This window comes from Gobius niger, assembly GCF_951799975.1.
Source record: "Gobius niger genome assembly, chromosome: 6".
Lineage (NCBI taxonomy): Eukaryota > Metazoa > Chordata > Actinopteri > Gobiiformes > Gobiidae > Gobius > Gobius niger.
The window spans coordinates 20558786-20579322 of record NC_136857.1 but is presented as its reverse complement, the minus strand read 5'-3'; the positions used below and the strand labels follow the sequence as shown (position 1 = coordinate 20579322).

At 41.5% G+C, this 20537-nt stretch overlaps 1 protein-coding gene across 1 annotated transcript in view; it reads left to right on the top strand.

Moving 5' to 3' along the window:
• The first annotated feature begins 229 nt into the window (after positions 1 to 229).
• The window catches only part of cpne9 (copine family member IX), a 113863-nt gene continuing 93555 nt past the window's right edge, over positions 230 to 20537 (top strand). The window contains exons 1-2 of the mRNA XM_079557617.1: positions 230 to 547; positions 4984 to 5024. Coding sequence (XP_079413743.1) covers positions 468 to 547; positions 4984 to 5024 — 121 coding nt within the window. The 5' untranslated portion in view covers positions 230 to 467. The remainder of the gene's footprint in view (positions 548 to 4983; positions 5025 to 20537) is intronic.

Sequence of the window (20537 nt, the reverse complement as noted above, 5' to 3'; positions counted from 1 at the left end):
GCGCATCTGTACGTCTTCTTGTCAAAACTACTTCTACCCGTGAAAACCTGCCCGATATCAAAGCCGAACCTTTTCGCTTGAATAAAGAAGAAAGCCACCTCTGCGTGCGTCTGTGTGCGCGCGTACTGGAGGCGTCTCCCAGTGGCTTGCTTTTCTTCCTCCACCACCACCACCACCTCCTCCTCGGGCGAACATCAGGGGCGCGCGGTGATGAATGAACTTTAAATCACAACTTTCTCTCCACCTCTTTACGTGTATCTCGGCCGCTCCCTCCTCCTCCACCACCTCCACCACCACCACCACCAGCAGCAGCAGCAGCACACCGTGAATGGATCTACAGCGAGCGCGCATCGCCGGCCGCTAAACACCGCCAACATCTGCGCATCACCGCTCACTCTCCTCGCCGCTTTGCTCGCTGTTATAAGTCCGTTTTGTCCGTGGATGGTCTGCGCGCTCCGTGGGTCGAGATGATGGCTTCAATAGGGGAATTTGATCCTCTCAACACCAGAGTCCCCGCAACTAAGATAGAAGTTACAGTGTCGTGCCGGTAAGTGCGTAAAAGTGCATTTGGCTTGGCAGGGCGTTCCAGTTTCGGCTCGGGCTGAGTTTGTGACAGTGTGTGAGAAGAATTGTCCTTTTATCAATTAGGCTAACAACACACACCAATTTGTCTTCTGTGGCACGAAAGCGGAGGATATCGAAGTAGAGAAGCGGGGCGAGACATCCCTGGAAAGTAAAGTCAATCCATTCGGAATGTAGCTTTAATTGGGGTCGCGTTTTTAAAGAGTTTGGGCTGAGTTTGTGGGTTGTTGTTGGTGCTGCGCAACTGTGACCCGGGCGGAGAAGAATTGCTTGACGTCACAGACAGATTAATTGATTATCACAATTAATGGTTACACGACGGTTGGGTGAAGGAAATATAAAAGTACGCACGCGTTTCAATCTCGATGTGTCCATTATAAAACTACGGCAGGACAAAAGGCACATTTGGATCATTTCAGATAAGTCATGATAATAATACATCAGAATGATCACCTATTTACTCATTACAGACTGCGTTTGGCTTGGAGTGGAGAATCCTTTACAGACTGTATAATTGGCCTACTTGTTAATGGTACCTTTCCAATCCAGTACTATTATGTTTTCAAATGGAGATTACAGGAACTATATGCCCATAGGAGGACATCAAATAGACCCCCTTTCTCAGCCGATTCTGTGCTCAAAACACAACATGACCTCTCTGAGTGCGTACCACAGTTGTTTATGCTTTGATGCTGTGCCATAGAACTTAAGCAGAAATGTGCGTGCTCTGTATGCCGAGGTTGCTTTTCTGGATTGTCACTTGCACTGGCGTTTGAAATGTCCGGGCACTTTTTTGAGGCATGATAAGCAATTCTAATCCAGAGTCGAAACTGTGAAGCGAACCTGACAAATGGGGCCCGTGAAGAATATAATGGTTAATGTTTTACTTTATTAATCAAATCTACTCATGAAGTAATCACACATAAAATAAAGATACATTTTCAAACCCCTCTGGCAAATGGTAAATGACATATTTGTAAAGTGACGTACAGTGGGAGGACAACGTATGTGAACGCTTTGGAATTTCTCACATTTCTGTCTAAATTGGTCACTAAATGTGATCCGAAGTGTGTTCCTCCCCAACTATTCAGCTTTGGTTCGCGAAAGATGCTCCACGGCAATACTGGACAAATATTCAGTGGACCCAAAATTGAATAGTTTGGGAGGAACGCACAACATCATGTGAGGAAGAAAAATGGAACAAGGACATCAACATCTTTACACTATGCTCACTGTGAAGTACGGTGCTGGAGAATTATGGTTTGGGGGCTGTTTTGTTGCCTCAGGGCCTGGACCACGTGCTATCATCAACAGAAGAATTTATTCACAAGATCATGAAGGTATTTTGCAGAAAAACCTAAGACATTCACAACATGCATGGAATCCCCTTGTATTAAATAGCTGGCTGATCCTTCTTTTGCACATTAGACGCTCACAAAGATCAGGATGAATCTTGGACCATTCCTCTTTACAAAACTGTTGCAGTCCAGCGAGATTTCTGGGCGTTCACTTACTTTTTCCTCACTGTCCTGTGAATGTTTACATATTATGGCCAATAAAAATATGATAAATTGTAAATGTTTGGGTGGTATTAGTTTACACTGTTCTTATGATTTTGATGAAGCTCAGACCACATGTAGTGACAATTTAAGCAGAAATGTGAGAAATTCCAAAGCGTTCACATACTTTTTCCTCCCACTGTATTGTAGAATGACATAACTGAACCGAGCCTGATTCTTTTCATCTGCGAATATGATGCATCTTGTATTCCGCTCTGAAGCCACTTACAGAGGTTGTTTCAAAATTGCTGCCTGAGGAGCGATGCTTGATGTCAAAAATACCTTCCGGGATCGTTACGGTTTTTGAAAACGCAGAGGTATAACACAGAGGCTGTCTCTCTGTACGTGTGAACTTTGACCTCTCCTACCCACTGGCTTGACTCTGGGCTAAACCTTTATCCTGCTCGGCTTCAGTCGTCTGGAGAGTGGGAGAATCTTTTCTTCTGAACTTTTGCACTGGATTGTCTGTTCTGGTGCAACATTACAGATGATATGAAGGAAGCGTTGGATGGGTGCATCTTTTTGCTGTTAAATCTGGAAGATAAATTGTCAGTGGACTCGAATCCATGACACAAAAGTGATACACAAGTCAATATTTCCACACCTCATCTATTTGGCTGGCAATTGTACAGTCTCAGTCATCCCGGAGTTTTCCATTGTGGCAAAGGTTTTCAAAACTGTCATCCAAACTAAACATATGCATATGTGCGCAATAGGGGTTATCAGAGGGAGGGTAGAGTTAAGCTTCCTGATAGCCAGGTTGTTGATGATGGACTTTTGTGTTTTTGTTGTTGTTTTTTTCTACATTAACTGTGACTGTTTTGGCTCAGAACAAAGAAATACATCATCCTTTTGGGTTGACAATTGCTGCCCCGCCTTCTTTTCACATATGCAAATTAGTATCGATACTTTTTGCCCAATATCAATACTTAAAAAGTAGCCGTTTGGTATCGATATATCGATACTTTGGTATCGATCCGCCCATCCCTATTGCCGAGGGGGAAAACAGAATCTATTGGGAAACACAATTTTTCACTCTTTTTAGCCATTTTCTGACAAAATATAAACTTATTTATCACATACAAATAAAATCAAGTCTAAATTGGGCCCATATGGATGTTTATTCACAGCAGATTTTTCAGTAGAAGCGAAAAAATGGTGCTAGCTAGCATTAGCATTAGCATTAGCACGATGCTAGCATGAAGGATTAGCCTAACTGTTTTCAAACCAGACTATAATGGGTCATTCCAGAGATGCCGTCTGTATCTAGACAGTATTTATCGTTTTTGTCATGTTTGCGTTGCATTTTCATTATCAAAATTTCGTCTTTTGTCACCGTTTTGACGCTTTGTTCAAGAAGCTTTTAGAATTGAGTAATGCCAAACTGAGTTTAATTAATAGAATATCGTGTAAAATAGGAAATCCCCATCAACATATGTCCACTAAAGGCCACACCGACCTCAGTAACAACATTACTAGAACTATCAACATCTTGACTGAGGATTGATTTTCAGTTTACCCATCCACACGCCCTTCTTGTCGACCGTAGTCACCCATGACACCGGTGTGATGGATAAACGTGGTACAGCAGGATGTTTGGTTGAAGGAGCAGTGATAGGTCCAGCCACACGTCACCCGCAGCGGGGGCATGCACACTTCTCCTTCTGAATAATGGATGGATGTTTCTCCTGCAAAAGTCCCTCCAGAGACATGTCCGGCACCTGTGCGAGCCCAGCACCGCAGGCACTGACGAAATCCATCACTTGCCACAGAAACACCTTTAACTTTGAGAGAAAAGGAAGCAACATTGCAGCATCGCCAAATTGAATATACTCGCAATTCTGTCTGCAATCTGTCTAGAGTTTTTTTGGGAGACTTTTGTGATTTCTCCATTAGGTAGCATCTTTAGCAAAAGACTTGATGAACCAGTTCCTCTTTGAATGCCATGGTTTAAACCCTACATGTGCATGTTGAAATGTGTCCATTGAGTGCACTATACTGAGAGTTGCTTCCGACCAGTCTCTGTTGTTATTGCTGTGGGATTAAGAGGTTTAATGTTCATATAAAAAGATAGAGCTCCATAGACACATGAACCATATAGCTACTCTACAGACAGCGTTACAGAGGTCATGCAGCAGGTCATGGGGCAGACAGATACATTATACTCTGATACGTATATGAGAAATACAATGCTGTTTTTTAAATGAAAGTTAACAGGACATGCTAATGAACAGAGCGGAGGACGGTGCCAAATTCATGAAATCGTGATTCTGCCAGATAACACCTTTAATTGAGTGTGACAGAAATTGGCCTCATACATTTTCACACATCGCTTCTGTTCTAAGACGAATCAAAAACCCGCCTATGCATTCAGCACAACAAATTAGCCTAATGAAATAAACGGTCGAAAATAATAATTGTAATAGTCTAACAATGTTGGTAAAGGCTATAAATATACTATATCGTCTGCTGAGAAACAAATGACAAAAATAAAGCGTAAATTGTACCTCTAAACTTTGACCTTCTAGTGGACATTTTGTTAGATTTCAAACTCCATTCTCCATTGTGTGTGTGTTTGTGTGATTTTCTTCCCCCTATTAGTCTTTTTGTGGCTGTCTTCTGGTCCGTTACAGCGCAAGAAAGCTTTATTTAAATGTGGCAGAACTTGGAGGCTTAGCTGGAACTTTCAGAATGTGTTCAGGAAAAAAAAAAAAAAAACCTGGGGATAAAAAGTATTTTTGGGAATGGAAATGAATGAATATATTAATACATTGTCTTGAAATAAAATACAGTAGAGCCTCAGAGAATCTAATCTCCATTTTTGTTGTTGCTTTTTCCACAGAAGCCTCTTGGATGTGGACACCTTTTCCAAGTCAGACCCTGGTATGTACTGATTTGTTGTCAAGAATTTGTTATATATTGTATTCTTCATAAACTGCCGAGAGTGCTGCAATGTAGAGCGGACTGTATTCTGTTCAGGGTCGAATGGAAGCTGTTTGTTTAGTTTGCAAATTTCCCAAAGTGTTCATGTAAAGTGGTATTGATGTTGCAATATGCTAGCATTATTTGGTATCAGATGTAATTATAAAAAGTGCCAGAGATTTCAGTATATCTTTTTGCAGGGGAGGCCAACTGAACACTTCTTATTCTGCCTCAAAATGAAACTATTGCATGCCGTCCACTCGCACCAAACATCAAAGAACGCATTTAGCAGAGAAAGCAGTTAACCATTGTACTCTGCACTTCGTGAACTATTCATAAAAGGCCCAAAGAATGATCTTGAAAACACAGCATCTAATCTCAGGGGTTCGGCTGTTTTCTAAGAGACTTTCTTAAAGCAGTGCTAAGTAACTTATTTACCTTAATAAATCCTTTCCGTAGTCCCTGTGGGGGTAATACAAGTGTTTATGGGATGATTGGAGGGTCTTTCATCTCCCCCTGGTGTCTCTGGCCAGAAAACCATGTTTGCAACTTGACTGCCCCCGGTGCGGAGAAAGCAATACACACTAATGTAATCACGAAGAAGAAGCTAGCATGCTAACGGGCAAAGCTAACTGCGGGCTAACGCCACTTTAAACAGTATTTACAGCCAAGTTTGAGTGAAAAAAAATATTTCTATTGTATAATTGGATGCACAGTAACCCTCTGTCCCTTCGCATTTCCTGTCAGCGTAGTATTTACTCTCCAAGACAATTAATACATTAAAAAATCGTAACTTGCTACTACACCTGCAGTTGCGCTTATGGCCTCTAGGGGGAAGAGTTACTTAGTACTGCTTTAAAAGTAGCTGCTGTGAGTGAAAATGAATGGTCCTCTTTTCTCTATTGTCAATAATCACCTCTTACAAACGAGATGTTACAGATCAACAGGCTATCTATTAATAAAGTGGAATGGAATGAAACAAGAATGACTGGACTTTTCTACACTAAATATCCTTGAGTATATGACAGGCTTATGGTTACATTAATATGACCACATAAATTGATCTGATCATTACAACATAACATAATATGTTAGATCAGATTCTTTAACAGGATCTCATAAACTCAAATTCTTAACACTTGGCAACTGCAGCAGTGGCTGATTTTATTCCATATAGTTCAAGAATGTGATGTCACATCGCTAAGCATCACGGGATTAGCAGCAATTATAAACTAATGGAGTTATCGTTCACAAAAAACATTGGACCCCAATGAGTTAGATGTATTTACCAGCAGTAACTCAGCAGTTGTCTCCACAAATTTCCCTACGGGGACAATAAAGTATACAAACAAAACAAAACAAACAAACAAACAAACAAACACTTTTTACAGTGTTCTTAGCTTATGTTAGTCTATGGAAAATGTATGCTAACAGCTGCAAACATGGCAGATCTCCATGGTAACTGTGGATTTTCCCGAACTCTATTACGCCCCATTTACACCGAGTACGTTACTTCCACGATCCGTTATACGTACGTCGGCCATAAGAATAGGAATTAAATAAACTTAATGTGATCCAATCATAGTCTCTGTCCCAGCCTTAGATGACGTTAGCATTAGCATGCTGCCACTAGCTTTAGCATGCTGTTGCTAGCCGCGATAAAAAAATGAAACTGTCCATATTCACTGAGATTTAGATGGTAAAAGTTGTGTTTATATGAGCCAAAACAGGTATCTGTTCAGTATCAGATATTTGTAGCCGATACCCGATATCATAGTTTTTCCAGTAACAGCTCCGATATCCCATACCAGTATTGGATCGGTGCATCCCTGGTCAAATGATCTACCAGCCAAGTAAAAAGAAAACAAGTAAGAAGTGCACATAGATTTCTTCCCGGCAAAAGCAACAAGGTGCAGGATGACAATGGGGTAAAACAACTGGCTTTTGAAATCATATATATATATGTATGTATACTAGGGATGTCACGGTAACCGGTGTAGCGGTAAACCCCGGTAAAAATTTTGACGGTGAAAATTACCTTCTTGTTTTGTGTTTTTATTATTATCTCGGTGAATAACCGCACCCGCGGTGTAGGCACGGTGAGCCTCACCAGCCATCGTCTCATCTGCTGCAGTTTCCGCGCATGCGCACTTTGTTGTTTGCAACCCAAACAAAACTTTCTCGAAGCTGGAATCATGTCCGACACGACAGCGCGCAGGATCTATCAGCCTTCAGAGTTCAGTTTGCGGAGCGTGCAGGAAAAAGTGGCTCCAAATGCAGCAATACTTCGAACCTCTGATTCACCTGCGTGACCGTCTCCCACAGCTCTATAGCAGTAAGTTAACGTTAGCGCTTTAGCTGAAATGCTGATGTGGGACTGAGGGAGAATGTAACGAGTCGCCTCATAGTGCGGCTGCAGCGCCACCGCCAGTACATAAATGTCGCGGATACCTCCGTACAATGGCACAATGCGTTACGGGCCTCCCGGTGGCAGATTGCAATAGATTCACTCTCGCCGCAGTTTTATGAATTTAATAATGATGGCATTTTCCCAAATCTGCAAAGCGAAAGCTCACTGGAAGGACAACAACAATTTTCCTGATATAGACGGTTTATCTTTGTTTCTGACGCTATAAATAGTATGTAACACCCTCGAAACGATCAGCGACACATCGTTATAGTTCCTTTACTTTGATGTGAAAAGGTTTGTATTTTTTTTAATGTAACAAGCACTGTTAAACTTTTTTGAAACGATTTCAGTTTGTGTAGGACTATCAATGCTTTCTGAACATATTAACACACATTTAAAAAAAATACCGCGATAATACCGAAAATATATATAATTTTGGTCACAATAACCGTGAGGTAAAATTTTCATACCTTGACAGCCCTAATGTATACATGTATATCATATACACGCAACAATGCAATTTGCAATCTACGCCAAGCGTTTCAGTTTTATCTGTAAGGGCTTTAACAGGGTCTTAAATCGCTTCTGAAATTCTCTGGAGATGACAACTGGCAGGGCATTTTTCTCCAAAAAGACGACAACAGCGATCCTATAATGAATGGTTTTCCCGGTGCGTATTGTCTTTTTCCGCTAGTAAATCAGAAGGTCAAAGCTATCAATGGCCAACACCAGTGCTGATAAAATACTGGAATAAAACGGGCCGCGTGAGATTAACAACAAGGACAGAGCTGAGGAGAGACAGAGTGTGTGTGTGTATCAATGTCAAGGGAAGGTCAAGCAGTGAGTTTCTGTTAGATTTAGTGGGGCGCTGAACCAGAGATGACAAGCGCAGAATTAGAGGAATGAGAGGACTAAAGAGTACGCCAACCCGGAGCAGAGGTTCAGAGGAGTAGATGGGAGTTCACCGCAGACCATAAGCATATGGTGTTTCAAATCAAATGTCTTCAGAGAGGCAAAGGGTACGGATATGGAGTTGGGGGTGGAAAAAAAGGGCGGGGTGGGGCAACCAACTGTGCAGTAAAGTAATCAACGGGAATGACAGGAAAAACAAAGAGGAAAAAAAAGAAAAGACGCTAGAATTTGATTTGCCACCTCCGTTTGCCAGATACAAGGAATCCAATCACTTTTGATGCCAGATTGTACATTGCAATTTAAATATGATGATTAAAAAAGTACATTCTAAGTTTTAATTCTAAGTATGTGTGTTTGTGGTGTTATTTTGGCTGATATGACTTTTGAAAGACAGTCAGATAAAAGTGCAGATTAAAGGGTTAGTGGTATCTTTGGAGTTGCAGAACCTTTGCTTCGTGATTTGCTCCTCAATAGCATTCAAAAGTTTTGACTCATGGTTCTGTTCCTATATTGTTGGTCCAATTAAATGTGACAGTAAAGCTTGGTGCATTTGCCAGATGCCTTTTATCTGAACATAGAAAATGGCGCATCAGTGGCACCAGATTATTTTGCCGCTGCTGCTGCTGCTGCTGCTGGCTGCATTTTACCGCTCGAGTCTTGGCGTGAAAGGATTCTCTGCGTGCACTGTGAAAGCCTGTGGTCTCTCACATTTCAGCGATGGACCCGTCTGATGGTTCCAGCTGTGGGGCTTTGGCTGCAAAGAGTCGGACAAGTAGCTCAGAACAACAAGAAAAAAGATTATTCAAAATACTATTCAAAATATATGACGTAGAATTCAGTCCTCTTGCCCTATGAAACTGATTCACGTGCTTATTAATGCATGCTAAAATTGTTAGAAATTTAAAATCAAACTCTGGAACCAAACAGATGTTTTACACCCGCTAACTGCTTTTCACTCCTGGCGTTTCGTGCTAGTTATTACCCTGCTGTGCACTTTGAAAGCCTGTGGTCCCTCACATTTGGGCTGCTAGTCTCAGCGCTCACAGCTGTAGGGCGAGATGGTGCTTGGGACCGGCTCCGAGCAGAAGAGAGAGAGGTCTCGTGCTCCGAGGGCGACACGAGCAGATGTGGTTTAACAGCAGCTATGGCAGCCTGTTGCTAAAATGCTACAGCTGGAGCATTAACCTCTTACCTCCCACCTTAACTGAGTGGATTTTCTCCTGTTTGACTTTACTCGAATCTAAAAGCTTCTTGAAAAAGAGCGTCAAAATGGCGACAAACGAGATGTAAATGAGGATGAAGACGCAGGAAAAAAAGAGCATCAAAAGAGCAACAATAAAGCAACAAAATACTACAAAACAGTCGACAACAACGCAAGAAAAATCTGAGATTCATTGTGTAGGTCTTAGCTTTCAAATGAGGCATTACATTGGCCTTTCTCCTGTTCAGCTGTACCCAAATCTACTGCAGAAGCTTCTACACCGGAGAGAACAAAACTAAACTCAACTGATCTTGTTGCCATGTTGTCGTCACTTTTTTGTTCTTTTTCACTGTTTTTTTTTGGTCACTTTTTTGCTGTGTTTCTGTCACTTTTTAGTTTTGTTTTTTGTCACTCTGGTTGCTTTTTTATGGCTCTTTTTTGGCTTATAAATTATGTTTATGTCACATTTTTGCCGCTTTTCTTTTGCGTTTTTGTTACGTTTTCATCCTTGTTTTCTTGTTACTTTCGTTGCTATTTTGACACTTTTTTCAAGAAGCTTTACCCTTTTGGGTAAAGTCAAATGGGAGAAAATGTGCTCGGTTCAGGTGGGGGTTAAGAGGTTGCCTTGTTCAGTCTTGTCTCAGTCTCTGCATCAAGTCGTCGGTACTAAATCCCAAACAATACATCGGCGAAGTGAAGCTGATTCGCCAAACCAGCGCTCACGAAAGAAAAACACACGTTGTTAAGTTTGTTTTCTCCTGAAGGTCGTCGAACTTCTCACAGCCTCCGGTTATTTGTCTCTGGGCGTCTCGCTTCAGAAACTGTTGAAAAGCTTTTGAAATGAGGGGAAAAAAAGAACCTTGGCAACGTTCAATAGACGCAAGTGCCGTGATATAAAAACAACATTCATCATAAGTGGCATCTTGGGGAAATAAAGGCTTCCGGAATGACAGACGTGGACACACAAGTCATAACTCATAATTTTGTACGAGGCAGTTCCTTTGGATATTCCCATGTCCAGCTGACTCTTCAATCAGTGTTTCTGATACTTCTCACTTTTTCAGGTTTGTCTTTATCTTTTGTTAATAAAACACAAAATATCTGTTTATTTCTGTTCTCAGTTGGGCCCAGTTTATACATTACATTTACAACCATTTAGTCATTCATTTTGTCCTGATTTCAATGAGTTTAGTGACGATTTAGTCTTGGTGTAGCACTGGGTGTTGTTGGAAAGCTAATGACGTGGAATTGGCTTTTTCCGCTACCCTATTCATTTCCGATGAGGAATAGCTTAGACTCATTTGAGTAAACATATATTTTTCTTGTGGTGAACAGCGAGTTCTTGGTAGGAAATCACTGACAGGATGACGCATGATGTAAACATATCATTTATTTGAACAAGCCTAATCAAATCCCCACCGGAAATGATGTAAGCGGGAAGTACTGAATGTACACTACAGCCGATATTATTTTCTTAGCCGATATTATTTTTGTGCATCTGTACAAAGCTCTATCAGCCATTTGACAGAAACTCTTAACTTGAAGGTTTGATTTATTTTTCAGTCTCAAAAGGAGGTTTGTGAATAGCCAAATCATCAAGGCAGCTGACATCAAAAGGTTTCAAAATTGAATCCGAACTTGTTTTAGGTTGAAGACATTCCCCTTCTCATCCAAAGAGGCTTCGTCAATTCTCAAGTTTGTATTAATAGATAGCTGTCAGCTATAGCTGTGGGTCATGGCTTGGTATTGACCTGGAGCTAGATATGGCTCAACATGTGTTCTGAGGATATAGGTGCAGCATTTTGGAGACAAGCTGAGAAAAGCTTTTGTTACTGACGCTACAATTTTGAAGATAGCCTCAGGTATGTTTTTAGAGTTGTTAATCATTCATAAGCTCCTAAGAGACAATAGCGTTTTTCAGTTTTTGTTCAGTTTCTTCAAAATAAAGTCGGTTCCCTACGGCTGGCTTTGCTTTCCATATGTGCCAAGACACTACAGGCAAAATAACACAACTCCTAGCCCTGCCAAGGTATATTCTTTTCCCAAAGCAGATTTGATATGTGGATTGATAGACTCCTTAGTCACTGAGGTCGTGATCAGTTCATTTTCCTTTTCAGTAATGTAATTGCACGCATTAGGCTGTGGAGTTGGAGAGCGGAGCACTCTTTAAGTGAGTCACGGTTTAGAACACACTAATCAATGTGCACTGGAGAAGCCCAGGGCTGCATGACGTGTCAACAGTCAAAAACATCCAAAATAGTGTTTCTCAAACAACATTTCGGGACTCACTGAAACCGTGACTTTGTATATTCTCAGGAAAAACATGCAGGGGCTTATATCTAAAGGTAAAATCCTGACCAGCCCTGGCCCATGTGTCTCAGTAATTCATCCTTGCATGTCATGCTTTAACTCAGATCAAATTAAATGAATAGAGCTTTTCTTTCCCATCCATCCATCCATCCATCCATTTTCTTCCGCTTTATCCGGGGCCGGGTCGCGGGGGCAGCAGTCTCAGCAGAGATGCCCAAACTTCCCGATCCACACACACCTCCTCCAGCTGTTCTGGGGGGACCCCGAGGCGACACCAGGCCAGCTTGGAGACATAGTCCCACCAGCGTGTCCTGGGCCTTCCACGAGGCCTTGTCCCACTAAGACATGCCTGGAACACCTCCCGCGGGAGGCGACCAGGAGGCATCCGGAACAGATGCCCTAGCCACCTCAGCTGCTCCTTTCGACGTGAAGGAGCAGCAACTGTACTCCGAGCTCCTCTCGGGTAACTGAGCTCCTCCCCCGATCTCGAAGGGTGCGCCCAGCCACCTTGCGAAGGAAACTCATTTCGGCCGCTTGTATTCGCGATCTTGTCCTTTCGGTCATTACCCAAATCTCATGACCATAGGTGAGAGCTTTTCTTTCCCGTTTGAAGCAAATGACAGATCTGAGTCATGCCACACTATCAATCTGAGCAGCTTTCTGTATTCATGCAAACACGCCTGCTGTTGATCTGCAGTTTATCATGTTATCAGCACTAACTGTAAAGAGGAAAGTGAACAGGGCAAATGCTGTTGCTGTTCTGAAGACAAATGTTTATCACAGGAAGGAAGTCATTGGCATCATGAGGAGGTGGGTGCCAGGGAGACAGACGCTTTGTCAATCACGCTTGAGCCATCTCTTAGGTTAATAGTTTGATCACATTACAAGGACAATGCAGTGTACCTCCTATACAGAGGTTGAGTCTAACTAAGTAACTTGTTTACCTTATTAAATCCTTTTCGTAGTCCCTCTGGGGATAATACAAGTGTTAATGGGATGATTGAGGGGTCTTTCATCTCCCCTTGGTGTCTCTGGCCAGAAAACACAATACACACTAATGGACTCACGAAGAAGAAGCTAGCAGGCTAACGGGCAAAGCTAACTGCGGGCTAGCGCCACTTAAACAGTATTTACAGCCAAGTTTGAGTGAAAAAAAAGATCTCAATTGTGTAATTGGATGTACAATATCCCTCTCTCCCTTTGTCTTTTCTGTCAGCATAGTATTCAATCTCACGAATAATTAATGAGTGAAAAACCGCAACACACTACGACACCTGCAGTGGCGCTTATGACCTCTAGGGGCATTAGTTACTTAGTACTGATTTAAAGAGACTATATAATGCTATTTTAGCCTTTCGAAAGTAAACTATAGAAGTTATATGATATATTGTACCTCTACCACTATGGAGTACTAATTTTTGTGAGAAATACCAGTATCTTCTGGGGGTATTTTTCCAACCTGGAAGATAGATTCAGTTAACTCCGCCCTTCTCTCCAAGTTGATGCAACAATATAATTAACACAGCAGCTATATGGAGTCGACATATGAAACACAGCGTCATTAATGGCTAACACACACGCTAACACGCGTTTTGATTTTTCTTACTGCTCTGGCATCTCTATCGGGTGTTTTTATTGTGGAAACGCTGGTTATAGGCGTAAATCCACTTTGGTTCTGGCCAAGGTTCGCCAGGCATCCATCGGAAAAGTGACAAACATATTTTGGCTGGTTAGTCACTGAATCCTGGAGAGAAATTCCAGCGAGTGGACTCTTCTTAAGGAAGGGTCCAGTGCCTCTCGTAGCGCTTTTCCGCGGAAACATAATTGTTAGGTAAGAAAAAAAAGAAAAGACGGTGTCCAGAGTTAGAAAAACCCCTTCTTTACAACTTCGGTGCAAAAAGGGCTTTGTTCAGGGGGTGCGTTTGTTTACCCTGCAGGGGGCAGCGCGGACACGTCGGGCACTTCCTTTTTTTCCCTTAAATATACTGCATTTAATTGAAAATTTGATTTTTTTTTTTTTACTTGCACACATTTAACTATACTGCATCACAACTGAAAAGATGAGATTTTCCACTGCTATTCTTCAAATACTAATATAGCATTATCGTATACATACATGCTTTACTGTGAATTGTGTACGCCTCTTCTGTAAAAGCCTGCGTGCCCCCCCCGAACACCATGCGCTCCTACTCCTCATTTATTTTATGGATGACTCAGAGTGTGTCCTTGGGGATGCTGTATCGCGCCGCCTTTATCATTGTGTAAATTTAATTTCGCTTTCTGTTCGTCCGCCATCAAATTACTCGCTGCCTCCTTTACCTGCCCACCAATGAGGATGCAATACAGAGCAATCAATGGCTGTGTCTCAGTGGAGTGGAGAAACAGCACTTAGACCTGTCGCTTTACTTCCCAGAGCAGAAAATGAGGATATATATATAGGGCCATGCTCTGCTTAAAACCCCCTTTTCCTGTACGTCACCCAAACAGCTTCTGTTTTGATTTACGACGTGGATAGATTTTGCTCACAACACAAGTACTTGACAGCTGTTGTATGCGTTAACAATCTTCAGTAAACGTTTGATGTGCACGTCTTGTTAATTAAAAGAAGCTTCCGAGCCTGTCACCGTACTCCCAGTGAAGGGGAAGTTTACTTGGAGAGACGATGCGGGTACAGTCTAAATATTGGACCAATGAATATAAGGCTAATTGAGGGTCGGTTATTCCATGTCCTGTAAGTTTTTCCTCTAAGGACTGTGTATGCAGGATCCCAATGACGTCTATTCAGGAGGATAGGATTGTTGTGAGCTGATATTTTGTTAAAAGAGATTAAAAGGATGAATGATTACCAGCTCTAAATACAACACACTGTTTTTTATTTGTTTTCTTTTTTACAGGTGTCTCTTTTATGCAATCTACATTACTTTTTTACAAGTTTTCTTTTTCATCGTTTGCTTTTACATCACCAGTGAGCAAAATGTGTCACATTTGCTGCCCTTTAAGTGCCTCATTCTCCCTGCGGTGTCTGTGTGGTCCAGTGGTGTGTTCATGGCACATGCCTTAGTCCCCCAGGACGGACTTATCAAATATCAAGCTGGGCTCAACAGATACTGGCCATCTGTGCGAGCGCTAATCACTGGAGGTGTGACTGTAAACATGCAAATATGCAGAGCAAACTGTCTGTACCCTCCTCCCATCAACAGAAAAAAAATCAAACCTTTATGTGGTTTCCAGCTAGTTTTTGGGTGATTTCTTTCTGTGGCATAGTTTGGTAAAGATGACTATCGCACTTTCCTCACTTCAGAGTTGAAATCTTCTTCAATATTTAGTTTAAAGAGAATAGAAAATGGTCTATATTGTCCAGAGTCCACACCTAAGCCTGCGCTGGAAAGGAGAGTGTATAATTTAGACCTATTTTTGCAGACAAAGCCGCTTCCGCTTTTAGTGTTTTTGCTCAGCAGAAACTCGTGTTAAAAGCGATGTCTTACATGTGCAGACATCTTGCAGGATTTGGGGGGAAAATACCGCACAGTGCCAGGCTTTGACAGCTTTTGAAAGTTAACTTTTGAGAGTGTATTTCACACATCTACAAGTTCCGTATGACTACTGCAATTTTTACCCAACCACGCTACCATAAAACGACTTCCTGTGGTGATTTTTTTTTGATGAGTACTGAGAATCAAAGGTATAAACCGGACTTACAGAGACATCCTTGCTTTTATCTTCAGCAGGTTGGTCAACTGTAACAGCCGGCATTGGCTTTCTGTCGCTCAGTGAATCCACTTTAAAACAGCTCCTCAGTGCGCAGCCTATAGCGCCTTGCCAGAGATCACTGACATGTTCAAGCCACATGAACGGTCTCGAGCTCTGAGAATCTCCTGCGGGTGCTCATTGTCAGCAGCTTAAATCTGAAACCAAGCAGCTAACATCGGAAACAGTTTCCTGAAGAGTGAGCCTCAAATCTGACAATGTTCAAATCCAGGCTGAAAACGGTTCGAGTTCGCTTTGCATAGCATTTATCTGCACTTTTCATGTTTATTGCAGCTTGTGCAGCATTTAGGATTTGATTCTGCACTTTTAGAGCAAAGGTTTACTGTCTTTTTTATGCCTGAGAGTTGACAGTATCCATTATCGTTTGAGTCAATAATATTGTTTATCACGATACTTTCCTGCGCCAATGTATCGAATTTCCAATCTGTTATTGTGACGGGCCTACTTGTATCTAGAACAACCGCTTTCCTCTAGTCACTGCTTGTGTCTGATTCATATATACGCCCATTTATCTGCGCTGAAATCAAAACATACGCTTGCCACAGGCCACAAATAAATTCCCCATCTGTTCTGGGCAGACAAAGCTTCGATCTCCTCTCCTGCATGTAAACTCAGACAATACGTGGGTGAAGAACAAAGGGACATAACCTGGTTGTGGCATTGATTTACAATCCTGTGACCTCCAATAATGAGCTCAGACCTATAGAGACCTTAACCAGCAAGTCTGAAGGCCAAGCGTAACCATTATACTACCAATGACCCCCCTCTGCCATCTTTGTTCATTCCGGATATGTTGTGGGCACGTGCGACCTCGGCTATGATAATGTTACCCTTGGACACAGGCAAATACTGACCGGGGCACATTACTAGCTACAGATTCCTCTGACTTTGAGCTGACAAGGAGGAGTGACTACCTCGACGAGATTAGGAGCGGTCTGAAGTCAAATAGTAAATAAACAAAAACATTTCCATAATGACTCATGGCCTTGTGCAGCGCCGGGTACAGCTCATTTAATATCGCTCTCAAATCTGAGCCTGACCATTCGACATCTCACTCCATCAGTTTGGAGATTTTGAGAGTGTCATTGCGCTCGAAATTACTTGGGAATTTATTGATGAAAACAATGAAGGCAAAGAAATGAAAATTGGACTGGTTATTGTAAGGTGATGTCAACATTTTTGCACATATTTTGAGTGTGAAGGTTACCGTAGATAAGATGTGTCTGACTGTTTTTAAAAGCACTCAGCTGCGGGGTTGCCTGATTGCATTAAGGTGCATATTAAGGACACACACGAAGTTTGCAATTTTTCGTTATAAGTCGAGGTCGACCGACATATCGGCCGATTTCTCCGGGCCCAAATGTGATAGAGACTTCCCGCGTTTTGCATTGGAAAGAGCTGAGTCAGAAAAACCCACATCAGTCGACCTCTAGTTACAGGCACTCCGTTATTTGCGATAGCTGCAGAGATTTTGGTAATGAGCGCTTAGCCTACTAAGAGAGAGTAATTTTACATATTGGGAACTGGTTTCAGCCAGATGATCAAGCAACAGGGAGTGCGAGGCTCATTTGGATTCCAGATTGGATGATTGGCTCAAGAAACAAACAACATTTAGATCATGTTTTGGCAGACATGAATAAATTGAAAGCCCTATGTGTGATTATATTGTTTACAAGCAAATGAAACGTACGTACACCGGAGCATACACCAGTTAAATTGTTTGTCGTGGTCCAAACTAATTCCCAACTTTCCCAATGCATTTCAAATAAGCTCAAGCACTTTACTTTTAAACGTTGATGGGGCAAATCTGAGCTTTGCTATTGTAATAATGCTAACAACAACATAAAGTCTGCTATTTCACGATCAATAAAAATCCACCAAATCAGGCATAAGGTCTTTAACATTACAATTGGCATACATTAAGAAAATAAAACTAGAGCTAACACCACTCTAAAACGCTCATATTCTGAATGCAAGTCAGTTTTATCCATGCCGGATATTTCTGTGTAAATGTGGTTCCATTACTGCTCATATTCTCATCGTGAGCTCCTCAAACTACTTTTATTTCTATTTTGTGCTGCCGTCTAAAGCACTACGAGCGGCCCACTTGCCTTACATAACATCATTTGCCAGTGGAGTTTTTATCGACGTGCATGGGTGTCTCATGCCATTAAAATCTTCTGGAGACAATGCACTCCTGCTATTACCCATCAGCCCCTTTCAAAACCAGATTGGCAGATTTTCAAAAGTGATTTTACTCTCCAAAAAGGTACGCGTACAATGGGAATGAAGGCTGTGTGCCAAACAACACAAAGATAAGTCCCTCTCAGGTGTTGGTAAACTATGGTTGTCCTGAGTGTGCAAGTGGCAAGTGGCAAACTTATCACGAAGATACAAAAGCAAATTTAGAAACATCAACACATTAATGGAAACGACCACATACAGCATGCACCATAGTAAACAACAGTATCCCTGTGAGTTGTGTGTATTTTAGTACTCAACATTAATCATTTATTTAGAGCTAAAGATATAGGTTTACACTTCCAAGAACCAGACGCATATTGGTCCCAAGAATATTCTGGCATATGGTGACAATATCTGTGCTATCAGTGAGTAGGAAGAGAACGTTTGGTTTTGGCTCAGTATTTAAGTAAATTGCATCTATGTTTGTATAGGCTCTCAGTCATCCAGGACAAATTATCCTGTCACATACAGAGCAATGTAGTGTAATCCATTCAGTGCAATGAAGAGTGCAGTGAGCAGTGCATACGGGAGGCAATTTTGTGTGAAAAAAACAAAACAAAAAATAGGCTGTCCATGTGTGGCATTACCAATTTTATTGTTAAATATAGGCTTTATTAATTCATATTTATTGTCTTTTTTAAATATATAACAGGGAACATCGGCAGTTGGCGCCGATTTTTTGTTTATTTTATTTTAAATCCTGCCCTCCCTTTCCTAAAATGAGACCCAACCACTCTAATGACTGGACACTGTTCTGTTTTGTCGCACCCTGCTTAAGCATCATAAAGTTTCTGGGCTTTTGTTTAGGATCCACCTAAAGTTGTGGAAGTAATGAATAAATTAATGAATCAATAATTTATCATGAAACACCACAGGCACTACACAATGCACACTTTTAACAGCATGGCCTTGTTTCTGTTCTACTGTCTAATCTTAAAGAACTACTCCTGTTACATGGGTTTGTGTGGGACTGTGAGTCAGAGCAGTAGGAGGAGTGTTTTCTCTCCGAGGGCCGACTGGGGGGGAGTCAAGAGCTTTCTGTCATGAACTCAGGTTTGAGAATGATCGAATGCTCTTTAAAAGACTTCAGCAGAACAGTGCTCTGACCCCAGGCATACAGAGGCCAAGCTCCTCTCCATTAAATCTTGACTGGAGGAAAGATAAAGCCATACAACAATGGACTTCTGACTACTGCGAAAATGACGGATATATACCGACCCAGCTTGTGGAGCAAAGTGAGGAGGAAGGGGGAGGGGGGTAGAGTAGAGTAAAGCACAGTCTCCACTTGAGAAATGAAATATTTAAAAGTGGTTCTTGAATAGTAAGTCGGTCAAAAGTAAGTACAAAGTCTGCCCCACTTTTAAAGACATATAACATCAATGGCAATTCGATTTATTTTTTTATTTAATTTAGTGACAAGAGACTGATTCAAGCTATTCTGGTTCAAGCTATGTTAGATGCATGGTTAGGAAGCACATTCCCCTGAGCAGTATAATTCACAGGACAATCAAATCTATTGAAAATGTAGAGCATTAAGAGTCTGAAACTTTTGTAGAATGAAACTGTGTACATGTTTCATCACAATCATCAAACAGCCCAACCAGTGTGTTCATATAATCCTATGTACCAAAACAATGTTGTATTGTTTCAGATAGTGCAATAAATTAGTGATATGCAGAGTAAGTTTTCAAACTAAAATAAAACCGTGACTTGGTTGAAAACATTAGCCACATTTTTATATTTATATAAATAGTACATTAATATTAATGCAGTGCTGACTCAACTTTGCATAATTCTTGCTTTGCAGAATGTTTTGATATTTTGGACAAGACGCAAAGCATAGCTTTCCCCGGAGACACCCTATTTATACAGTCTATGCACCCAACACCCGTCACCTGAATGTAGACAGAATAACAGGGTATTGTGCTCATTGCTGAAGTAATACAGTGGTAATATAGTGAGCCAACAGCGTCACTAACTAACTCCAACCACTCACACACCGCAATCACGTGGGGCAGGTGTGTGTCTTGCCCAAGGACACGATGACATTGTGGATTGACTGAAGCTGGGATTGAACATTCCAGCCTTTATGGTCACTGCTCTACCTCCTGGGTCATAGATGCTCAAAGAACTTCACCCAATGCCCTTAGTTGTTTTTTTGTTTGCTTGTTTTTAATCTATTCGGCAACGTTAGAAATTCTGAATAAATCCATGTTGTAATATATCCATTGCATTTCTGCTTTCCTTGTAGACCGGACATATAGGACACTGACACTATAGTAAAACCAGTTAGTCCATATGGAACCTCATTGCCATTTTGATAATGACAATTTACTACAATCAAGATGTACTGAGGTGGAATAAGGTGTCTGCATTTAGCCAGTGGAATAAAGGAGACATGCTATAAAAAGAGCCTTTTTCTGCGTTCCCTATCCTCTCACCTCTCTGACATCACACCTGCCTGACGCTTGCCTAGCGGTTAGTTGTCTAGTTGTCCGTCGTGTCAGGAGCGTCAAGCCAGCGACATGAGTCGCATACATGCAAAGTCCAGAAACCTTGCATGCAACTTCCAAGAATTGTTGGTAAGCACATCTTCTTTAGTTGTGTAGTTGTATGGGTGCATTTCTAA